This window comes from Chlamydotis macqueenii, chromosome 5 (assembly GCF_036417535.1).
Source record: "Chlamydotis macqueenii isolate bChlMac1 chromosome 5, bChlMac1.mat, whole genome shotgun sequence".
In the NCBI taxonomy this organism is placed as follows: Eukaryota; Metazoa; Chordata; class Aves; order Otidiformes; family Otididae; genus Chlamydotis; species Chlamydotis macqueenii.
The window spans coordinates 18,680,196-18,704,654 of record NC_141560.1 but is presented as its reverse complement, the minus strand read 5'-3'; the positions used below and the strand labels follow the sequence as shown (position 1 = coordinate 18,704,654).

The 24,459-nt window shown below is 43.8% G+C and overlaps 1 protein-coding gene across 4 annotated transcripts in view; it reads right to left on the bottom strand.

Annotated features, from left to right (window-relative positions):
* Window positions 1-23,738, bottom strand: part of TTC7B (tetratricopeptide repeat domain 7B) — a 159,457-nt gene extending 135,719 nt beyond the window's left edge. For all 4 annotated transcript variants that reach the window (XM_086748707.1, XM_086748704.1, XM_086748705.1 and 1 more), the window contains exon 1: window positions 23,478-23,738. In XM_086748707.1, coding sequence (XP_086604833.1) covers window positions 23,478-23,598 — 121 coding nt within the window. In that variant the 5' untranslated portion in view covers window positions 23,599-23,738. The remainder of the gene's footprint in view (window positions 1-23,477) is intronic.
* Window positions 23,739-24,459: the final 721 nt, after the last annotated feature.

Below are 24,459 nucleotides of genomic sequence, written 5' to 3'. Positions count from 1 at the left end.
ATCTCACTATCTGGGACTTGAAAAGACCAGATCATGTCTTGCAAACAATGTCTGAATAACCCCAATCTGAACTAAAAATAAACAAAATAGATTTTAAAAAGGAGAAAGGCAAAAAGCTAACAATCAGAAAAGCGCTCACTGCCCTATAACCTGTAGCACTAACCTTAGAGGTTATGGGAAGGCACATGCTGAACTCAGTGTTACTGTAGAGGAAAAGCTTTCCCTCAGGAAGTATAAACACATTGGCATTATCTCACCTGTTAAGTACAGCAAACTCCAGTCTCATGTCAGTTGGACTAGTATACGAGCCATGTACAACGCCATTATACAGTAAGGTATAAGGAACGAGGCTTCCTGTAATACATCCTATCAAGAACTGGTGAGGTCTGGTGAGGTCCCCGATGACTTGGAAGAGAGGGAACATAACCCCAATTTTTAAAAAGGGGAATAAGGAGAACCCAGGCAACTACAGGCCGGTCAGCCTCACCTCTGTGCCTGGCAAGGTCATGGAGCAGATTCTCCTGGAAACCATGCTAAGGCACATGGAGAGCAAGGAGGTGGTTGGTGACAGCCAACATGGCTTCACCAAGGGCAGATCGTGCCTGACCAATTTGGTGGCCTTCTATGAGGGGGTGACAGCATCGGTGGACAAGGGACAAGCAACGGATATCATGTACCTGGACTTGTGCAAAGCTTTTGACATTGTCCCACATGACATCCTTCTCTCTAAACTAGAGAGACGTGGGTTTGATGGACGGACCACTAGGTGGATAAGGAGTTGGCTGGATGGCCACACTCAGAGAGTGGTGGTCAACAGCTCGAAGTCCAAGTGGAGACCAGTCACGAGTGGCGTCCCTCAGGGATCCGTGTTGGGCCCAGCCCTGTTCAAAATCTTTGTTGGCGACATGGACAGTGGAATAGAGTGCACCCTCAGCAAGTTTGCCAACCTCACCAAGCTGTGTGGTGCAGTCGACACGCTGGAGGGGAGGGATGCCATCCAGAAGGACCTTGACAGGCTGGAGGAGGTGGGCCCGTGCCAACCTCATGAGGTTCAACCAGGCCAAGTGCAAGGTCCTGCACCTGGGTCACAGCAATCCCAGGCACAAATACAGGCTGGGCAGGGAATGGATGGAGAGCAGCCCTGAGGAGAAGGACTTGGGAGTGCTGGTGGATGAGAAGCTCAACATGAGCAGGTAATGTGCTCTTGCGGCCCAGAAGGCCAACCACATCCTGGGCTGCATCAAGAGGAGCGTGGCCAGCAGGTCAAGGGAGGTGATTCTCCCCCTCTACTCTGCTCTCGAGAGACCCCACCTGGAGTACTGTGTCCAGCTCTGGAGCCCCCAACATAAGGAGGACATGGACCAGCTGGAGAAGGTCCAGAGGAGGGCCACGAAGCTGATAAGAGGGCTGGAGCACCTCTCTTATGAGGACAGGCTGAGAGAGTTGGGGCTCTTCAGCCTGGAGAAGAGAAGGCTCCAAGGAGACCTGATAGCAGCCTTCCAGTACCTCAAGGGGGCCTACAAGAAAGATGGGGAGAGACTCTTCAGCAGGGCCTGTTGTGATAGGACGAGGGATAATGGTTTTAAGATAGAGAGAGGTAGATTTAGATTGGATATTAGGAAAAAATTTTTTACAATGCGAGTTATAGAACACTGGAACAGGTTGCTCAGAGAGGTGGTGGATGCCCCATCCCTGGAAACGTTCAAGGCCAGGCTGGATGAGGCTCTGAGCAATCTGATGTAGTTGGGGATGTCCCTGCTCCTTGCAGGGGGGTTGGACTAGATGACCTTTGAAGGTCCCTTCCAACTCTAACCATTCTATGATTCTGTGATTCTAAGAAGAAAGACAAAAACCTAGAATATTGCTTTCCTTAAAACCCCCAGCTAACTGCTGATTCTTAAACCACTATTTTTTCAAGAGAGAGTTTAAGAGAACGGACAAATAGTAAAAGCTATGTTTTTTTATTTGGTGCTCTGGGAAAGATATCCCTGGTAATCTGGACATTTATTTGTTCTCAACTACCATTCACTCAAACGTTGTTGTTTAAACATTACTGCATAAGACAAATATCTCAGCTTCCAGATGAAGACAAGTCACACCACTGATGCAGTCTGGTTACCAGTCTGCTTGATTTTCTAGCTTTCAGACCATAGTTGTCAAATTCATCAACCCCAAATTTGAAATAACAGTTCCATTCCTTTGCCCACCAAAGTTTCTCCTGATACTTCAGCTATGCTCATCTCATCTCTGGATCAGACAACATCAAATAATCTGAAGAGCCACTTTCTACATGTACCTTCTTCTTTCAAGAGCACCTTTGTGCCTCTTCACACGCATTTTGTTTTGCCTAACTGTGCACCTTCTGCTCAATTTGTCCTTGCGACAAGGATGCACTCTGGATACAGCTTTGATACATGCTAGCCAAAAACGTTGGGGTTCCTTGAAAGATAAGGAAGGGGAAAACAAAGTATCTCCCTGGTGCACCATTACTTTAGAGACATTTGAAAAATAATGGCACTCAGCATCTGTCAAATACATACTAAAGGCATACAATTCTCAGTTAAAAAAAAAAAAAAAATTACTACCACTCAATAATACAGCTACAGTATAACAACGAAATCTTACTACCCACTAACTGCCAACTAAAAAAAAAAATATATTTTCTTTACCTATTCAATGCTTATATGGCAAATGGCAGTTTGGACACACATCAATAAGTCCATCATACAATTTGCACATCCCTTAAAAAAGTTGATAAGTTTATGAAGTCTGACTGAAACGTTTTCATCTCAAACACCTGATGTATAGTTTAACAAAACAAACAAGAGAAGTCAAACTGACAAATACAAAGTTTTTACACTATCGTATTTCAGATACAGCTTAGGGTATACTGCATCGAAGGTTAGCTAATCTCCTTGTACACTGGAAATGTAACCTTTCTGAACAGAACTAGAATGAGAAGGTTCTATAGAAAATAATAATTCTTTTGGTAATGCACAAGAAGCCCATTGTTAGCTGCAGCAGGAAGTGAGTTAAAGAGGACTTCAGCACTCGGTCTATCAGGACTGAGCACATTTACGACTTAGTATGGCTTGCAGAGTCTTTCCTGTGTTTAGAAAACAAGGAGGAAAAAAAAAATTCTTTACTACAGCATGAGTTTTACCCATACATTATATCAGAGTACAGTAGAAAGCAGGGAAAGGGGCAATAAGCACCAGGAGGGACCAACACCAAGCTTTGAAATCCCTTATCCACAGCTTCCATTGCTCTACCACCTTGTAGCAGCAGCAGCAGCCACCAGCTGTGACAGTCATGGTCAACTGCACTCCCCTAGGAAAGGGCCCAAGCCAGAGATCCCAGACTGCCTCCCACCCACTTCAACATTAGGGCAGGCAACTCAGGATCATACCCAGTTTTGAGCATTCCCACAGATTACAAAATCCCTCCGGACAATCTTTTCCAACATTTAACTGTTCTCACTGTGGAATTTTTTTTCCTTGCTATTCACCCAACATTTCCCTTGTTGCAATTTTTGTCCATTGTTTCTGATACTTTCACTGTGCATTTCTGAGAAGAGGCCACCTCCATACTCAAGGGAGGGGAGGAGATGGCAGCAGTAGGATCCCCTCTTAGCCTTCCTTTTCTAAGATTTAACAAACATAGTGCTCTCAGTTGGTTCTCTTAGGTCAGGTGCTTTCACCCCCTTATTATCTCGGTGGCCCTCCACAGGGCTAACTCTACTGTACCAGTACCTTTCTTGTGCTGAGGAGCCCAAACCAGATACAATATTCCAGATGTGGTCTCACAAGTGACAAACAGAATAATAACATCTCAAACTGCTGACTACAGTCTTTTTGTCCACCAGCACCTTCAGATCCTTTTTTGCAAAGCTATTTTTAAGCCAGTTGATCCCCAGGCTATACTGTTACAGTTATTCCTTCTCAAGTACAGGACCACAGCATTTGCATTTGATGAACTTCATGAGTTTTGCCATTTGTCCATTTCTCCACCCTGTTGAGATCCTCTGAATAGCAGTCTTACACTCCCTTCCAGTTTTCTAGCACCCACAAAATCACTGACGATGCAGTCTCAATGTTCTCAATTCCCCCAAGAAAAATACTGAACAGTATTGACTACAGTATCAACCCCTGAGAGGCCCCAATTCCAGTATGTCACAGATCAGAATATTTTTTTTAACCTGTGATCAAACCTCTGAGTCCAGCCAGTTTTCCACCTACCTACTAGTCCACCTGTCTTTTCAATTGAGCTACAACATATACTACTGCAAACGGTGTCCAATGTCTAGACAAAGCCAACAATAGCCACTGTCCCATTTTATCCATACAGTCAGTCACAAAAGCTATCTCACTGGTTAGTTCTCAATAAACTCAGGTCAACTGATCCAAATCACCTCCTTATCCTTCCAATTAGTTTCCAGGACATGCTTCCTAATCCTCCCAGGGCCGGAGGTTAGGCTGATCAACCTGCAGTCCCTGGATCCTCCTTCTTGATCTTCTTGCAAATGGCCATATTTGCGTTTTTGCAGCCACCAAGAATCATCCTTGATCACCAGGACCTTTAAAAAAATGCAGTGTCCTTGCAATGGCACTGGCCAGCTCTTTCAGCACTCTGACCCAACCCCCCTGGCTATCAGAGACTTGCGTATGCTCACTTTGCCTAACACAATCATTCTCTGTCAGGGCATAATGCTTCACTGCACGAGACTTTTCCATCAAACGGAGTAACTTTCCATCAATATTAACAGATTTTCTGCAAGCGCTGATACAGTATACTAAATAGCACAAACGGTACAGACAATTGTCACTTGCTGCAATAAAGCAAACTTTCAGAGAGAAACAATATGCTAAAATGATATTTTTTTATTTTTAGATACTCAGCATCTACTTTGTTAGTTTATTTTCTGCATGTTCTTTCTTTTCCTTCAAACAGAAATCTTAGCATAATTGATAAAAATCAAGTTTCTGTTTCAAGCTGTAAACATTAAACTGACCAAATCTAAACCTGACATTTCAGACCAAATCCCCTTTGTTACAGCCTTATTCCAAATTCCACATTTTATTAGCATAGCCACAGTATTATTATAAACAAATAGTAAAGTCAGATATTATGACCAACATTATGCTGCCCAAAGATAGCTTTAGCATAGCACTCTGTAGGACTGCACTTTCTGCAACTGTTCCATCTCTCTGGAAATCAGAGTGTAAACTGCAAGCACAGAAGACACCTGGTTTTGTACATCAATGCAAGGCATGTTAGTCTTTGGTGCAAGGAGCTTAAAATGTGCTGTGCGAAAGGGTCTCAGATAACAGAGGTCCACTCCAAATTTATAAAACTGTGCTTCAGAACATGTTCACAGGATGCAATTATTTGCTTTGCAAAGAACAGGTCACTGAGAGATCCTTTCAGCACAGGCATTTTACTAATAATATTCAGAAGACTCCAGAGAACGTTCCGAGGACACAATTTTTGCTTATGAGCCTCTTTTAAAAGGTGATTTAAAAAAAAAGAGTGAGACTTGAAAATAATACTTGAGGTCATCATAGTAATGTCCTACTTGGGGGAAGAAGAATGAAGATTAATTTTGTTAATTGTATTTTTAAAGCTAAGTGGAACTTAAAAACAGGTTAAAGTAAGTAAAACTGTTCAAGTTTTAAGGGATGTGCAAGTAGATAATTCCTCCCTGATCTGTACTCATCAAAATCAAAGTATTTCATTTAACAAGCAACATTCCTCTTCCCTTTTATTCAGTTTAACACTTCGCTGAGCAAACTGCACTGCCAAAGAAGGTTGAGGAAACAGGAACGTCAAACACAGAGTGCCAATTTGGATTCCTCGCTAAAACCAATGCTTTAGTTCAGGAGCTGAAATATCATCAAGACTGTTTGCAACGAAAAGAGTGAGGTCTATCATTGACATTCTTCAACACTTCAAATAGCAGAACTTCAAATGTGCCAAAGAAGAAAGTATCACACATGCCTTCCCTCTCATATGCATTCCTTTAAGTAGGTCTCAAAAATTCTTCTGGCCGACACTCCTGTAACAAGAATTTCTTTAATTAAGTTAAATACGGTAGATCTATCTTTATTGAGAGACAGGCAAAAAACACAGCTAGACTGTGCACTAGCTGCCAGAGATGTTTTGTTTATATAAACTGCAAAACTGCCACGGAAGCATGTGAAACAACTGCTTTGCATGGTTACAATAGATTAGCAGCTATCTTGAAGAACAGGTTAGACACTAAGGAGAAAAAAAAAAACCAAACAACTTTGCACTATTAGGTGAGAAAATGCATTCCCTGAGGCATGATGATTCTTAAAACAAAGTGCTGAAACAATCCCTATTACTAAAGGGGAAAATAATCATTTTTCCTGTAACCAAAGAACAGCACTGACACATGCAAGAGCAGAGTATAGCCATACTCCACTCTGCACTCCAGTTGCTCAACAGCTGCATCACAGAAAGACCAGCTCTAGAAGCTCCAATTCTCACCCGTTTGCGGGGCCACAGTAGAACAAGACAGGCATAGACACAGATCTAGCACTCTGCAGAAAGTTTGTAATATTATTCCTCAGTTGTACACAGCAGAATATCTCACACTGGGGAAAGTAAGAGGAGAGAAACAAGAAGCTGCCTGTGGAAGATTTAATTTAGCCTCTCTCTCCTTCTCTCTTTCTGCTCTCCTCCTCCCCTCTCCTTCGTAAGATAAGTTTCTTCTCTGACTGACTTGAAAAAATACGATATTGTCTCTAAAGACAGAACACAAGCAAGAGTAAAGCCTTAAATTCATGCATATTCTGAAACTATCCAGACATCTTAAGATGAGAATTAAAGTAGTCTACAGCATGCAGATATTTTGTTCCCATCATTGATGCAAGTTAGAGAAGCTAACGATCCACCCACTAGCTAGGGACAGTCACAATGCAGCAACATGTATTACACATACTTTCCATCAGAGGAAAAGTGGGAGAGGAGACAACAACAGCCGCAACTTACACACAGATCCGATTAAGCAGCAGAACAAAAGCTGTTCTTCTAGGTCACCCCTATACAGCACAACTCACCCTTTCCCTGTACCACTGCTAAGTATCATGAGAGACAGCACTCTAAGAGAAACAGTTACTGTCAGACTGGCTTTCATCACAGAAGTGCTGCACTCACACAATTGCTCGTGACTAACACAGGAAGACAACAGGTCACCGAATGCAAACCATAGAAGTTTCCTTATTTAACAAGTCACTCATCTGCTTGGTCAGTCAGTCAGGGCCAGATATCAGTAACAAATCTTTAAATCAAGTTATGACTGAGAGAGTGCTTTATTAATAAAGCACTGACTTGAAGCATGGCAACCATTCTCTGACAGTAAGACCAAGCCCCAACAGTGCTTATAACAAAATTCCAATTAAGTGCACATTTCTGAAAGAAACCATTTATGAAACCATAGCTCTAGCAGACTTTTAAATCAGTTTTAGCGATGCTTAAGACATCCTGAAATAACATAAGTAATGTTTGAGAATAAATCAGGTTTTTTTTACTTCCAGCACAGTATGATTGATCTAGATTACAGTCTTCGGTGAGACACTTTTTATAAAGACAGAATTAAATTGCATAAAGTTTTTAGATATTTTGAAGCCTAGCATTCTTTCAGCCAGTCTAAATAGATGTTTCAAAACAAACAAACAAACAAAAAAAAAAAACCAAAAAACCAACTATTAGTAAACATCAGTTTCAATACCATGAAAACCATTTTCCCACTTCTAGAAAAAACGTGATAGTTACAGATCAGTATGAAATTCTTCCTTAAAGGAAAGGGTTCCTCTTATCCATCCATTCCTCCACTGAAGAGTTCATCCACAACAATTACTTAGTAGAGCCAGGGGATATTCAATGATTTATATCACAACTGCATTGCAGAATCATTCCCCAACTGGAGAAGGCCAGCCTCGCTTGCCCATCTGTTTCTGCAACATTGCGGTATCACTGAAGTAATCCACCTGCTTGATAGGATGTCCTCGGCCGACAATCAAAGGCAAGTCTGAGCACCTTGGAACTGCAAGACAAACTGCAGGATGCTTTAGGTGAAATATCTGTTTCTGTTAGCACTGGAACCGAAAGCGAAATACTCAGACAATTCTACACATGCAAGCTGTTTCCTTTCAGCTTAGAGAAAGCTTAGACACATTTATACAAAACTCTGTGCAGACATGGCTATCCCTCTTTGCAATATGGATCAACCCTAACTATCTTCAAAATGTGAATAAAGGCTGGCATAAATACGGAGTGGGGGAAAAATCACACATGATGACGTGTCTTTGTAAAATAGTGTCTAAAAATATCATAATGACAGCTGCTTTGCTACTTGATTTTTAACATCTTCTTTTTGAAGCAAAATTGTTACTATGTTATCAGGATCCGAAGCAGTTACTTGCAGAAAAACAGAGAGTTAAAACAGAGCATTAATCTTCATTTATCCTGGGTCAAGAATGATGAAGAATATTTATTAATATTGGCGTAAAAACACAGTCCATCTTAATCATCCACTGAATCGCATGGTAAAATGCAAAATAATCAGTTTTCTGATGAATGCTACCACAGCCTGCAGACGTTTATTGAAAAATCCAGGGGTTGCTAGTGGGCAAGGTTAGAGGAATACCTAGCTCTAAATTGCTTTCTAAAAGCAAGTTTAGGGAGAAAGGGACAAAGAAGAAAGAAAGGCAACACTGCACACAGGTTAAAAAAAAAAAAAAAAAAAAAAAAAAAAAAGCCCTAACTGAACACAGATTAGGATGTCTGCCTCTTACCTGCAGAATCCCTATCCAAAAGGTGACTTTAAAAAGTAAATTAAATTCCAGAGTACCTCAAGATACATCCATAGTGAATGATTCATGGAGCAGATTCTCCTGGAAACCATGCTAAGGCACATGGAAAATAAGGAAGTGACTGGTGACTGACAAGTTACAGTGTTGGTGGACAAGGTATGAGCAACTGACATCATCTACCTGGAGATGTGCAAAGCATTTGACGCTGTCCCACACGAAAACATCCTTCTCTCTAAACTGGAGAGGCATGGGTTTGATGGACAGACCACTCGGTGGATAAGGAATTGGCTGGACGATCGCACTCAGAGAGTGGTGGTCAATGGCTCAATGTCCAAGTGGAGACTGGTGACAAGCAGCATTCCTCAGGGGTTCATATTGGGACTGGTACCTCTTAACATCTTTGTTGATGACATGGACAGTGGGATAGAGTACACCCTCAGCAAGTTTGCCAACCTCACCAAGCTGTGTGGTGCAGTCGACACGCTGGAGGGGAGGGATGCCATCCAGAGGGACCTTGACAGGCTGGAGAAGGTGGGCCTGTGCAAACCTCATAAGGTTCAACAAGGCCCAGTGCAAGGTCCTGCACCTGGGTCACAGCAATCCCAGGCACAAATACAGGCTGGGCGGGGAATGGATTGAGACCAGTCCTGAAGAGAAGGACTTGGGGGTGATGGCGGATGAGAAGCCAGCATGAGCCAGCAATGTGCACTTGCAGTCCAGAAAGCCAACCACATCCTGGGCTGCATCAAGAGGAGCGTGGCCAGCAGGCCGAGGGAGGTGATTCTCCCCCTCTACTCTGCTCTCGAGAGACCCCACCTGGAGGACTGTGTCCAGCTCCGGAGCCCCCAACATAAGGAGGACATGGACCAGCTGGAGAGGGTCCAGAGGAGGGCCATGAAGATGATAAGAGGGCTGGAGCACCTCTCCTATGAGGACAGGCTGAGAGAGTTGGGGCTGTTCAGCCTGGAGAAGAGAAGGCTCCAAGGAGACCTGATAGCGGTCTTCCAGTACCTCAAGGGGGCCTGCAGGAAGGAGGGGGAGAAACTCTTCAGTAGGGCCTGTTGTGATAGGACGAGGGGTAATGGTTTTAAGATAGAGGGAGGTAGATTTAGATTGGATATTAGGGAAAAATTTTTTTACAATGAGGGTGGTGGAACACTGGAACAGGTTGCCCAGAGAGTCAGTGGATGCCCCATCCCTGGAAACGTTCAAGGCCAGGTTGGACAGGGCTCTGAGCAACCTGATCTAGTCGAAGATGTCCCTGCTCCTTGCAGGGAGGTTGGACTAGATGACCTTTGACGGTCCCTTCCAACCCTAACGACTCTACTATTCTATGATTAAGTTTACTCAACAGAACTAATCACCTTGCCACTTATTGTTCTGTGGGGTACCAAACAGCTGCTTCGTTACAGTATTACTTTTCCTGTGGTGGTTCAAAGTCTTGGATAAAAACCACAGCAAAACACTGAAGGTTACCTAGGCCGCAACTACCTATCTATGTGGTTTCTCAAGTGTGCCTAATATTAATGCAGAAAATGTAATACTTTTTGGAGAGCCTTTTTCAGTTGTTGTTCAGTTAGCGTCACAAGGTAATATTTCAAAAGTACAATGCTGACATGCCCCTCTCAGATAACACAGTTGCTATCACCTCTCTGGCAACAACTGTCAACAGCCCTGCTCCTGGTATCAAGGCTCTGTGTACAAGATGTTCCTTTGCAACGAAATATCCACGTTATACTGCTGTGGTACAATGGCAAGAAAACCCACGATCCTGTGCTGACAAAGACAGTTAAATGTTATGAAGCCTCAACAGCTCAACATCTAAACTGAGAAAGAGTATGAGGAAAAAAGAGTGTCTTCTTCCTTGTATATCAAATAACATAGATTCAAAGAGGTATTTTTAGTATTTTGTTTCACTTCTGAATTACACAGCTGAAAGAAAAATGTGCAGAATTAGGACAAAATCTCCTACGACGAAGACTTAAGCAAAGAGGCTCAACCTCCAACTCAAGCCCTGATAGTCTGAATTTGAATAGGAAGCATTTAGGAACTGGAAATACAGAGCAAACTAGCCACAGAACCTGAGGTGACTGGGCAAACAAACTTTAATCTTTCCTTGTAAGCAAGCAGATAACAAATCTAGAAGCATGTTGTATCACTTCACCCACTCTCCACTAAAATCTTCAGTATTTCAGGTAATAGAATCATAGAATAATACATTTCAGAGTCTGAAAAAGCATAACTGTCTGAATACACTGAAGTAAAAAGATCACAGTTATCATTAGTTCCAAAGATACTGCATGAGGCGAGATCAATTAGATGAAGTATGCAGTTGTAAGAATAGAAGATGCTGCTGCTTGACCTGCCCTGTACTGAATTGCAGGGAGATAAAGAAATTTAAAAACTCAAGTCTTAACTCAGGACTAAAAATTAAAAAAAAAAAAAAAAAAAAAAAAAAAAAGCAGGGGAGGAGGAAAGGGTCAAGGGGTAAATAGGAGAAGCGTGAGATTTCCAGTATCCCAACAGGACCAATCAATTCACCTGCAGGATTACAGCAAGTTGAGACTTGCCTTGTAATCTCTGTTCTGGTGCTTCAAATCTTCCCAGAGGGAAACCAGCTTGAGAGTGAGAAAGAAAACTCCTCCTACTCAATCCCTTACACTCTTACTCTCTCTAAAGGTAAAACCAAAGGCTCAGAGTACCTGAGGGGTTGCATGTTGCACTATTTTCAGAGGATTTTTCCTCTGACTTCCTAAAACATGCTGGATTATTGTTATGACTAAAAAAAACAAACTGAGGATTTATTCAAGAGAGGGATGCAGCAAGAGGGATCCCAAAGGGGTCCATTTCTCCATAGTACTGAAACACAAATTTCAGAATAAAGCGTCTATAAAAACAGCTGAAGAGGAGAAAAATCTTAACAGTATCGCACAGAACATTTATTAAGACGGTCATTTTGAAATGGAGCTTTCTTCTAGAGGAGGATTTGGAAATCCTGGATCCAGAGCTGATTTCATATTCATCTGGTAGAAACAGCATGTTTTCTAACTGGGAACAAGTTGACCATACACTTAAAACAAAGACATTTGCTTTGTTTGTGATGCATCTAACAGTCATTAAGAGCACTGGCTGCACCCGAAGAGGCGTATTAGCACAAGTATCCAAGTACTCATTCAAGTAACTGACCAGAAGTTACTTGTATTAACATGAATGCTAAAATTAATCTTAGATTTATAGAAGGTTTACACTAAAGAAAATAAAACCAATATACAGATATATAGATGTCACTGCCTACTAAGTAGCAAGAACTCACAGCATCACAGGACGGCTGAGGCTGGAAGTGACCTCTGAAGATCGCCTAGTCCAACACCCCTGCTCCAAGCAAGACCAACCAGAGTAGGTTGCCCAGGATCTTGTCCAGTCAGGTTTCTGGGGACAGTGAAAGAGCAGCTAGAGGACACGTGCAGACCAACAGGCGCTACTGGCAGAAAGGCTGCAGACTGATGGCAGACGATACACATGTAAAACCAGGAGCAGAAAACAAGAGTCAGCTGCTCAAAGAAACTTAATCCTACTTATTAACACCTTTAATTTTACACAGTCATTCACTCCTCTGCCTCTTAAGCACACAGAGGGCATGGCACCCTTTTACTGTGCAGCTACACAGTATCTATGCAATTTTCAGGCTTGACAGACAAAATTTGCTTTGAAGAAAAATGTTATAGGCTTCCCGGACTATTTATGAATATGCAAATTTACTTCCAACGTACCACTACTACAGAAATTTATTTTATGAGGGCACATATTAAGAAGGGACCTTGACAGGCTGGAGAGGTGGGCCCGTGCCAACCTCATGAAGTTCAACCAGGCCAAGTGCAAGGTCCTGCACCTGGGTCATGGCAATCCCAGGCACAAATACAGGCTGGGCAGGGAATGGATTGAGAGCAGCCCTGAGGAGAAGGACTTGGGAGTGCTGGTGGATGAGAAGCTCAACATGAGCAGGCAATGTGCACTTGCGGCCCAGAAGGCCAACTGCATCCTGGGCTGCATCAAGAGGAGCATGGCCAGCAGGTCAAGGGAGGTGATTCTCCCCCTCTACTCTGCCCTGGTGAGACCCCACCTGGAGGACTATGTCCAGCTCTGGAGCCCCCAAAATAAGGAGGACATGGACCAGCTGGAGAAGGTCCAGAGGAGGGCCACGAAGCTGATAAGAGGGCTGGAGCACCTCTCTTATGAGGACAGGCTGAGAGAGTTGGGGCTGTTCAGCCTGGAGAAGAGGAGGCTCCAGGGAGACCTGATAGTGGTCTTCCAGTACCTCAAGGGGGCCTACAAGAAAGATGGGGAAAGGCTGTTTAGTAGGGCCTGTTGCAATAGGACGAGGGGTAATGGTTTTAAAATAGAGGGGGGTAGATTTAGATTAGAAATTAGGAAAAAATTTTTTACGATGCGAGTTATAGAACACTGGAACAGGTTGCCCAGAAAGGTGGTGGATGCCCCATCCCTGGAAACGTTCAAGGCCAGGCTGGATGAGGCTCTGAGCAACCTGATCTGGTTGGAGATGTCCCTGCTTCTTGCAGGGGGTTTGGACTAGACGACCTTTGAAGGTCCCTTCCAACCCTAACCATTCTATGATTCTAAGAACAGAAAACTGCAGCAATTGTTTCAAAATATATTATTTTTATGGCTTTTTAAAAAATATTCAAACTCTCAAATTTTGTGAAATGTTAAGACCATCAGAATAGTAAATAATCAAGTCAAGACAGCCACAATGTATCATCTAGATTATTGATGAGTTTATATTTGAATTAAACTTGGCCCATTAAGTCAAATGCAATGTAAAACCAAGAAATAAGAATGCAGGTCATAGCCAAGACTGGAAAGCATGAAGTGTGGGAAACAGGATCACCATCATATTTGGGTGTTCAGCTGGGAACAGTTCTTGTAACCACACTGAGGAAGAATGATCAAAATTTAGCTTCTTTCCATTTATGTTTTGTTTATGTTACAAAGAAGATCAAAGAGTGCCTTGGAGGACAGGAAGAGCACACACTAGGAATTCTTTTCAATCATACTTCTTGTCATGATTTGTTTCTCAAATCATGAACCAGTTTTCCTGTTGCTACTAACAACAATAACAATAAAAGCCCAGGGAGTATCTAGACAGAAGGCAAAACCAAACCATGTCATGGGGACAGTGGCTCTTGTCCGTGCCCTACCAAACAGCTACACGGCAACACAGTGCAAATTTGACAGATAAGGACAATGGAATCCAACTTTTATTGTCCCAAGAAGGCAAGAAAATGGTTCACAAAAAAGAAGAAATAAGAGATTGAAGAGATTCTAACTCTGCCCAACTTCTGATACATCAGAAACACTTCGTCACTCCTAAACCTCACCACCCAGCGACTTCAGTTCACACCTTCACTCCATGGATACCTCTCTATATTAATCACTGATTAGCTGTCAGGTCAGAAGAAGGACATTTTTCATCTATAGGATGACCCATAGCTCATATGAAAGCACACAGATGAGCCTCTGTTCTCCAGGAGAGGAGATCTTGCAGTTCTCTACCATTTCCAAAACCCAGTCCCTCACAACAAACAGCCTATTCTTGTCCTCTTCCCCACCGCTAGCTCTACCTGGGAAACCTCAAGTAAAGAATTTGAGTGAATTGAAAGGCAGTAGCCTATGCCTGTCACTCTCAGAGATCATTGTCTCAGGTACATAACCACCAGTTTTAAGACAGAAAGCATCTCTTAGCAACTTCGTTGGGTTTTTAAAAATTCTATTAGCTCTTCTAAAAGCAGCCTCCTATTTCTGCCTCTCCTTAAACCTGGCTCTAAAGCAATCCCATCTGAGCCTTGATTAATGCGCAGCGTTTTCTCCCCATTAAGGTAGAGAGACTGTAATTACATGGAAAAAAAGAAAAACAGAAGTGTGACTGGAAGCTGAGTCCAGGCAAATCTGAATTTGAAATAAGGCACGTCTGAAAGATAAGCAACAACTTGTTCACATAATTAACTGCAGAGAAAACAGGGGAGGACCTAGAAGCTGTTGGTGTTTTCATCTTGGTTGCCTTTCCAAAAGTTGTATGGAGGTAAAACAAGTCACTGGGCTTAGGTGAGCTGCATTCAGGATCTGTCTAGAGCCAAAAGTTCTTTCCCATACACTTTTTGTGAAAGGAGCACAGTTTACACCTTCTTTTGAGAAGAGGAAGGATAAATGGCAACACCCTCCACCTCGGGACCATGCAGAACTAGACAACAGGTATCAGTTACCCAAGGAGCTGTCTGCACCACGGCTCCGGCACCTAACTAGCTCCAGGCTGAAAAAGACTACTCCTTTATTAGAATAAAGAGGAAGCTCTAGTTCATATAACCAAGGAAGTAACCAAAACAATACACAATTTCAGATTAAATGTATAAAGAGGAAACTTAACAGTGGAAAAGCAGCATTTGCCAAATGCTGTAATACACAAGTCCTCTTTTATTTCCTCCTTTCTTTCAGTGCAGCTTAAACATTCAGGATCTACTTTAATTATCAAAGAAACAACTCCTAAGTATCTGCTAGCATCACATCCTGATCCTCTCCTCTTTCCAGACAACACAAGCACACATTTCAAAGCCCTTCCTTTGCTTTGTTGCCCTTTACACGTTACACATCAGAAACATCGTTTGTAGAGCTGCTGTATCAAAACTTAGTTGTTGATTAATCATTGTTAATATGCCATCTCTACAGCATACTAACATGGGTGACAAACTTAGCTTAAGGGTAGCAGCCTTCCTCCTACCACAGTATTACAGATTTTACAGATTTCTTATGTGATAATTCCACAGGCAGTGATCAAGATAATTCTAAAGGCAGAACGAATGATTTCACAAAATATTTGTTTCTGGCCTTAAGATTTATGGCTATATCTCCAGAGGCTGGTCTATTCTGTGAACTGAATGAACCAAGAACCTGTTGGAAAAAACACGCACACTATAAAGCTGTAGTAAAATCTGTAAAAAGGAAATTTAAAATTACTTTACCCCTTTCATGCATTCCCTTCGCTTGAAGATATGAGAGTATAGTAAAGGATTTCTGTTTATGTATACATATTTGATCATCAGATCATCAGCAGGGTGGGACTTGCAGAAACGCATGCAACATCTCCTGAAGCAACAGAGCAACTGATAACATCTCTGATCAGATCAGCTTACTAATAACGGCCACTCTGCATTCTGCCACATATTTGCTCATGGCAGAGAAATGCCCAGATTCAGCACTCTTCCTGCAGAGCCTGGAGCAGAGATCAAATGCTCTCCAATGATTAAGGGTTTTGCTACCAACAAACACAGCACTATTAGCCAGACATCCCACTCCTTCCAATTTATCTCAACATCCTGCCACTTTGCTTTTTACAAAGTTATTATCTTCAGTCACTCCTTATCAGATCACCAATTAAAGCATGTTCAGTGTGGAGAAAACTGCACAGAATTTAACCATCAAATTCTAAAATCTGATTATTTACAAGATTGATTTGCGGAGAGAAGGAATGGCCAAGATCTGGCAGAAAAGTAAAATGGCCCAGTTAAGGACTTTCTGCCCCCTTCTTTACTATCGTGCAAATCAAATTAAAAAAAAAAGTGGTATCAATGATCCTGAGTTTATGCTAATGAACTTATTTCCCTATGGAAAAGTTAATGCAAACCTTTAACCCTTGAAGTTAGGTTAAAGGAACCTAGAGATGCTATAACGCAGACATACAGCAGTATATATATACACTGATAAGTCAGGCTATGATTTCTTCTATACCTTTTAAACAAAGCAACAGTGTGCAATCAACCCAACACTAATATGTGAGATGTCTAATTTCTAAAATAACTGCATTTATAATATATGGAAGTAGCCTTACAAATGTAAGCGGCTGTGAGCTCCAAACACCCAGAAGTACTTAGTTCATTCCACTCAGAGCTATTTCATGCTTCCTCACGGTGGGAGAATAACAAAGTTCCCCTCGCCTTTGCCCTGCACTGGTTGCTGCCACGGTCCATTTTCCACCAGCTGTTACACTACTCTTCAGACCCCTGTAGGAGGCAAATCAGCTCAGTAAGCTAATGGAAACTAACCCCAGAAGGAGGAGCATAGAGTTTTCTGCTGGCCCAGCACAGTAAGTCCCACTTCTGGTGTTCACCAATGCAAGGGAGAGGCCAAGAACACGTAATTGGGAGAAACTGCATAGAGAAGGAGCAGCTTGAGTAAAGGTAGGAAGAAAGAGCTCCTCCACGCAATAGCAGCAAGGTGTTAGACCAGCTTGGGTACTCGTGAAATCATGCTGACTACGCTAGCATTTTCTCTTCCAGATGACAAGTCAGTTGCAATACAAGCCGCAGGTCTATATCATCACTTACACTGTTGTAACACCCCTGGCTATCTGAAGAAACAAAGCTGTCAGTCAAAAATAAGACAACACATCTTAGTACTGTCATCATCTTTGGTCTTCATTCAGAAAAATGTGTCTCCTTAGTACACTTGTTCTGTAAATATGGTAGTGAAGGAAACAGAAGGAAAACATAAAAAGATAAAAAATGAAGAGAGAGCTTCATTTCCACTTTTGTGGAAATGCGAAAAGGTATGTCATATCACGGTCTGCAAACTTTTTTGGCAGAGATTCAGATCTCTTGGGAAAGCTTTGCATATGTAAATTGCACACAAGCTGTACATATAAAAACCAAACAAATTTGATAAACACCTTCTAAGTAGGTTACGAGTCCTAAGAGGTTTAGAAATCCCTGGTTTACTCTGAGGATAAGCTTTAACCATACCTCTGAGGTCTTTTATTTCACAAGGGAGCAAAAGAAATGAAAAATGGCAAGATATTTCTATTTTTACATCCTACTAATATCCAGATAAAGAAGCAGCATAGAAGGTGACAAACAGAAAATAGACACGTAAAATACTTCTGACCCTTTGGATTTGCTACTCTGCTTCTAACTCCTCTCTATTCCCTTATTCTGCAAGGCTAAATATGAGGACAGATACAATGAGAAACTATAGAAACAAGGTGTTGAGAGGAAAGGCAGTCAGAGCAAAGATCACACACAAAACAAAACAACAACAAATGGAAATGAGATAGTAATGGTAGTAAGAAATTCAATTGGTAAGAAAGCAGTGCGTTAAAAGGCTGGTGTATTTCCATCGGCAAACTTGATACCTGCAGGTGGTGTTCTATTTTCATGGCAATGTCACAATGTTCCTGGTAGTGTATAGATCATCAAACTTCCGGGCTGTGCATTCCCTCCCCACAGTAATGCAATGTCACACCAGCTAGGGTTTCTACAGAACTACTGCATTCTGCCTCACTTGAACTATAAAAATTCGCCTCCTCAGTGCTTTTCAAGACAGAGTCATACATCTCACTGAACTTGAGCAAGGTCATGTTCTGATTGCAGCAACAATGAATGGCCAAAAACACCCGCGGAAATTCATGGGTCCTTTATTTTACCCATTCAGCTTGCCACTGAACTGACCTAAGGTTTCCTCACTGTGTTTCCAAAGGAAGGAAAAAAAAACATTAGAGCACTGATGTCCTGATAACGCTCTGAGCAGACATAACCTTCATACTGAAGTCACTGTAGCCACTTCCTACCAAGATACTACTGTTTCATCAAAAATTCATGGTGGACTTGCAATCGTCTTTGAAATGTGATTGCTAGCTTCCCAAACTATCATTCAAACACCACAACACTCCAGGCACCCTGAGAATCCCAGTTCCCAAAGCTCTGAAGGACACGATGCTCTCATTAAAACTGTTGCAGAGAGATTTCAAAACAGAATCCTCAAAAACCTGAACACTTCAATAAAATGCAGGGGTCATCTGTTAGACTAACATGTTATGATAAACTGACTGAAAAAGAACCATCACTGGTATTTCATAAGTCTTATTTCTCAATATTTGAAAAAAGCAACTTCACAGATCTCTCTCAAAAAAAAAAAAAGCTTTTAATGAAAAAAAAGGAAAATGGGGATTTCAAATATATGTGATCGTTAATATCGAAGTGTGGTCATCACCAGTTATTTTGGGGACTGCTACACTAAGCTGTGATTTTGGAGAAAATCTCCCTCTCACGGCACGTTGCATTTCATTCACACAACTGTGTTTTTTATGCCAACCAGGTTTTCCAAGACAAAGTTGTACATGGTTCTCCTACAGATTAAGGCCTTTATTTAATAAAGTAGCTCATTCAGATAGGCTTAAAATAGAAAAGAATCCTATAACTAATCCCTCCCAATTGTGGGTGCACTTTAAAATACATTCTCATTAATTTCAGCTATTCAACATTTACTATTTTACCTGTTCCCATAATCCGTGAACAAATAACCTTGTACTTAGAGCTTTTGCTAACTCTCATGATCATGCTTCACCACCACACTGTTCATTTGCAATGTTAGACAAAATTCAGCAAACAGAATCAAAATTTCTTCAGATTATTGTGTTAGAAGGAACCTTTTTCAGTTAGTTAAACTAGTTGGGAACACTCACAAAGTTTCATTAGTGCGAAGCGCTTTAAGATTTTATTTCTAACAACTTGGGGTTTGTCTCAGTTCCATCTGAGAAGTGATACTCAGGATGCAAACATTTGAGGACGGAACCTTTCTTGCAATTAAGCAGCCTATAGACTAGCCAAGGACCACATCTCTGTGGATCTCAGAGTAGCATGATGCTTTATATGCCAACTGCCAGTTTTTGTAAATCCTGCTGTACTAGGTGCAAACGCAAGGTGCTGGCGGGGGGGTGGGGGGGGCTGCAGGGATGGCCCCTGTGGGAGGAGGCCAGGGATTGCCTTGTCCCAGGCCCAGCTGGCTTCAACAGACCCACAGCAAAACACTGCTGAGCTCCTCAGTGAAGCTGGTGGCACCTCTGGGAATGCATATCTAAAAAAGGGCAGAAAATGCCACAGAGAGGAGGAGGGAACAAAAGGAGTGAGAAACAACAGAGGGAACACCAAGGTCAGAAAAGGAGGCGGGAGGAGGTGCTCCAGGTGCCGGAGCAGATATCCACCACCACAGCCTGGGAAGGACCCAAGCTGGAGGAGGCAGAATTGCCCTGAAGGAACTGCAGCACATGGAGAGCCTGTGCCAGAGAAGATTTTTTTTTTTCTGAAGGGCTGCAGCCAGCGGGGAGCCCATACCAGAGCAGAGGAATAACACGAGAAGGAAAGAGCAACAGAAAGATACCACCTCGCAGTGACTGTAACCCCTCTACCCACCTTGCCACGCGGGGGAGGGGGGGGTGGGCAAAGGAGTGGAGTTGAGCCTGGGAAAGGCGGGAGGAAAAGTGTTGCTTTCATGTCTGTTTTTCTGTTGGTTACTATCTGAATCTATTTTAACTGGCAACAAGTATGTCCCCCAAGTAGAGCCAGTTGTTGCTCATGACAGTAATTAGTAAGTGATCTCCCTGTCTTTATCTCAAGTTATGAGTCTTCTCATCCTATTTTCTGCCCCTGCCCAACTAAGGAAGGGGAGAGACTGAGTAGCTGGGTGGGCATTTGCTGTTAGCCAAGGCTAACCCACCACACATAACAGTTTTGACCCAGTCTTCTATGGGAGTGCTGATGAAGCAAGAGCTCAGAGATTTGCATTACATGGCTTGAATCTTATTACTGCTGCTGAGTCCTGGTTCTAAAGGAGAAACATGTAAAACAAACTGGACAAGTGTCTAACGATTCTGAGTTAGGTTAAATACCCTTCCTTTGTCTATCTACCCTTTGTGAAAAACAACACAAGTCACAGTCTTGACACAGAGCACACATTTTCCATGATTGAAATTGTGACTGTTATTTAGACAATAGCAAAGGCAGTGACCAATTTATTAACATTTCTCTTCCCTCTTTATCTTAAAGCTCAGTAAGCTGACAAAGCCTTTCAAATACAATCCACACCAGATACAGAAATTGGTTCTAGGAAGTACAATTTTTGTGCATCCAAAATCCTACATAAACTGTCATTTATAATTTGATCCGCTGTCAGGTTTTGTACAGACTCTTAATTCTATGAGGGAGGAGACAGGATGCATCAGAACAACAAAACGGAATAAGCAACACAGTAATCAAGCCCATGCAAAATACTGCACCTCTAAAGCACTGCACTTCTCCAGAAGTATATACTATTGCCTTATGCATCCACACAGACCTTCATCCTGGGAGCTGTCGTTGCTATTTCTTCCTTCATCTAATTTGGGTTGTAAACTTCAAGGAATGAGAACTTGATAACAGGAAATACTGTATCAATGCCCAAATAATAATCCAGCCTACTAAAATTTCTGCTAAATTCTCTAACCTCCATTTCCAAAGAGGAGGTGCAATTAAGTCCTGCTAAAGTAACAGTCTATTATTTTGCAATACTGTAAAACTGAAAAGATTACAAGAGGGCTTCCACAAAGGATCCCTACCCATCCACACTCAAAGAGCAATAAACTCCATTCCTAACAATCCTGATATCTTCAGTTAAAATGCTCCAGCATTCAAAAGTCGGAGACAATTCCCTACACACCAATATATGGACAGAATGAAGATCCTCTCCCATCTTCTTCCTTCTCTCATGCTTTTAAATCACTCCCATGATATATTGCTCCACATTGAGCCAAAAACCAGATCTTTTCTTATCCATTCCCTAGCTGACTTGTAAAACTCAACATTATTACAGAAGGAAGCAGTGAAGTTCCAAGCACTTTTTCTTAAATTAATTGCTTCAGATTAACCAACAGCAGAGATACGCATCAGAGCACCTTTCAATTTACATCAGTCTTTACAGGTGGAACAGAGGCACTGCCTCTCCTTTGCAGTCTCACTAGCTGATAATCTTGCCCTGGAACCTGTTAGGTAAACCAGAATCTAGAACACAAAACTTACTGATTCAGACACTCTCAACAGCAGAGGCATGCATTTCATTAAATGAATTACTCTCTTCCTCTCTTACTCCAGGAGAGTCCCTTACGATCACTTAGCTTACTGACTGTTGATGTTCTCAGTTCGCTAGAACCTGGAAGCGGCGGATGTTGCTTTAATCATTCCTGTGCTGTAAGAAAGAGACAAAATCTACATATGATACTTCCCCATGTTTTAAAGATCAGGAAATGCTCCAATAATTTCTATTTTGACTTGCACAGAATCTAGAAGATACCATAGGAAAATCACTGAAGTATAAAGTTATGCAGATTGCATAATCTTCTCTGATACACTTCAGTTAGGTAAAAAGTAGCCAGGTCAAAGAAATTTAAGTCAAACCATCAGTAACATCTTCTGCCTAGCTCTCCCTACCCGTCTGAAATACCTTCATACATCTTAAAACTACGAAGATCATTCTGCTTAACCAAACAGCTAAAAAACATTTGCCTTTGAATTGATCTCTAGCAAGTCCATAGTCTATACCTCAATGAAGCATGTCCTTAAAGTAAACATAATACCTCCCATCTTTTCACTTGTGTTTATTTTTAGTTAGTATAATACCAGTGTGTTTCAGGGTCATCACTCAGATGTTTTTAAGGTCCACAGATGTAAGGTTATCTGCTATCCATCCATCTATTCTTAAATTCTTGCACTTCTCTTTACTTTGATTCAGACTTTTCCTCTTTTATTTCTATAGACCTGAATAACACAGTTTTATTCTCTGCCTAAACATGCAGACCTAGCGCTGCCTTCGCAACACACTCCCAGTGATGTCAGCCTTACACCTCATACTCTCTCTGTGCTAACTTACACTTCTTAATTCACCACAAGTTCTGTTTTTGCAGACTTGATTTCTCTCTAAAAATACCTCCAGGTCCACCTCAAGCAGACGAGTGATCCCAGAGAGGTAGACACTATCCCCATGTCTTTTCTCACACACAGAATGAAGCCAGCCCAGGGATCCACGCCAGAGAGAACTTCTTCGCATCACCCCTGTTTGTTAGGCGCTTCCATACCTCAGAACGAAGGACTGCTTTTCACCTCTTTCAGCTAAACATTTAGAAGTTTGTGATGTAAGAAATAAAAGACCAAGCAAACCATTCAGCAAACAGTTTTTATAAGAAAATAAATAAAGCTGCACTATATTGCTGAGGTGTGTTTTTAAGAAAAAGGACAGAAGCCTTGGTAGGGCACGGACACTCCGGCTGCGCGCAGGCGGCAGGAGGACATGGAGGGCTGTATGCACGCTGCCAGCGCGCACGCCTGCAGAACCGCAGCGCTCAGGACAAACACCCGGCTGCTCAGCAGTTCGGGACGCCAACCCACAGGGCCCCGCTGCCGGCGAGGGGAATCGCGGCCTCCCTCGGACTTCCGAGCGAGGGGGGCTCAAGGGAGGGCTGAGCTCCCCAGCTCACCCCACCGAGGGGGGCGGTGAGGGGTGTTCCGAGGCGCCGGCACGCCGGGGTCAGGCCCTCGGCAGCACCCGCCTCCCCGCCGCCCCTCTCCGGGCTCCTGCTCCGTGGGGCCGTGCCGGCCGGGCCGCCCCGAGCCGCTCCCCGCCTCGCCGCCTCCCCGGGCAGTGCGGGGCGGCCCGCAGGCCCCTCACGCCGGCCCGCCCGGCTGCACCTGCCAGGCCCGGCGCCCGGGAGCCCCGCCGAGCGCCCTCCGCCGCGGCCTGCCGCCTCCCACCCCGCGCCGCCCGGCCCCGCACCGTTAGCGATGAGCTTGGCCGAGAGCTGCTTGACGAGCTCGGGGATCCGCTCCCACTGGCACTCCGAGCGGCACCGCTCGATCTCTGTCTCCAGCCGTGAGCCCGCCTTCTTGGTGGCCATGGCCGGGCCGGTGGGCCTCGGCGGGGGAAGGGGCCGGGCCGGCGGGAAGGGAGGCAGGGAAAGGACGGCGGCTGCAGCGGCGGCGGCACCGGGCGCCTGGGCGGCGGCAGCGGCGGCAACGGGAGCGGCGGAACTTGAAGGCTGCGGCCCGCGCCGCGCTGGCGGCCGAGCGGCGGGAGCTGCGCCACCTGCCGGGCAGCGGCGGGGCAGCGCGGGGCGGGGCCAGGCGGCAGGGGCGTTCCGCAGCGCGCCGGGGAGGGGCGGCAGCGGGGGGAGCGGAGGTGGCTGCCCGCCTCAGCTGCGGGGAGGGCCGGCAGCGGGGGAGCGGAGGTGGCTGCCCGCCTCAGCTGCGGGGAGGGCGGAGGTGTCTCTCCCCCTCAGGCCCGGGGAGGGGCGGCGGCAGTGCCCGGGCACCCCGAGGGGAGGCGGGGAGGCTGCCTGCCCAGATGCTGCTGCTGAAGGTGCCGCTGGTAGCGGGGCCGGTACAGCCGGGCCCCTGCGGCCACGTCAGGAGCTGCTCCTTTAAAGCGCTTTGCCCTATTACACATAGGAGGAAAAATGAAAACTCATCTTCCACAGGCCTGTGATGAGCATACACCATCATCCTGTCTGCAGCACTTTTTCTCTTCCACAACATAAAACAATCATTAGTTCCTGTCCATTGGCCTCTGTCTCTTCCCCCACATGCACTCGAGGGTTTCCAAGCCCTTTTTTTGCCTTCTCCATCCGCACACCTGGCACCACACGTTCTCCGCGGTCTCATTCAGCTGGCACGCTCCTGCGCACCCAGTCGGGTCAGAAGCTGGGCCCCAGCACGGCCCAGCAGCCCAGCGCTCACCCCTTCCTTCGGTACACAGCACC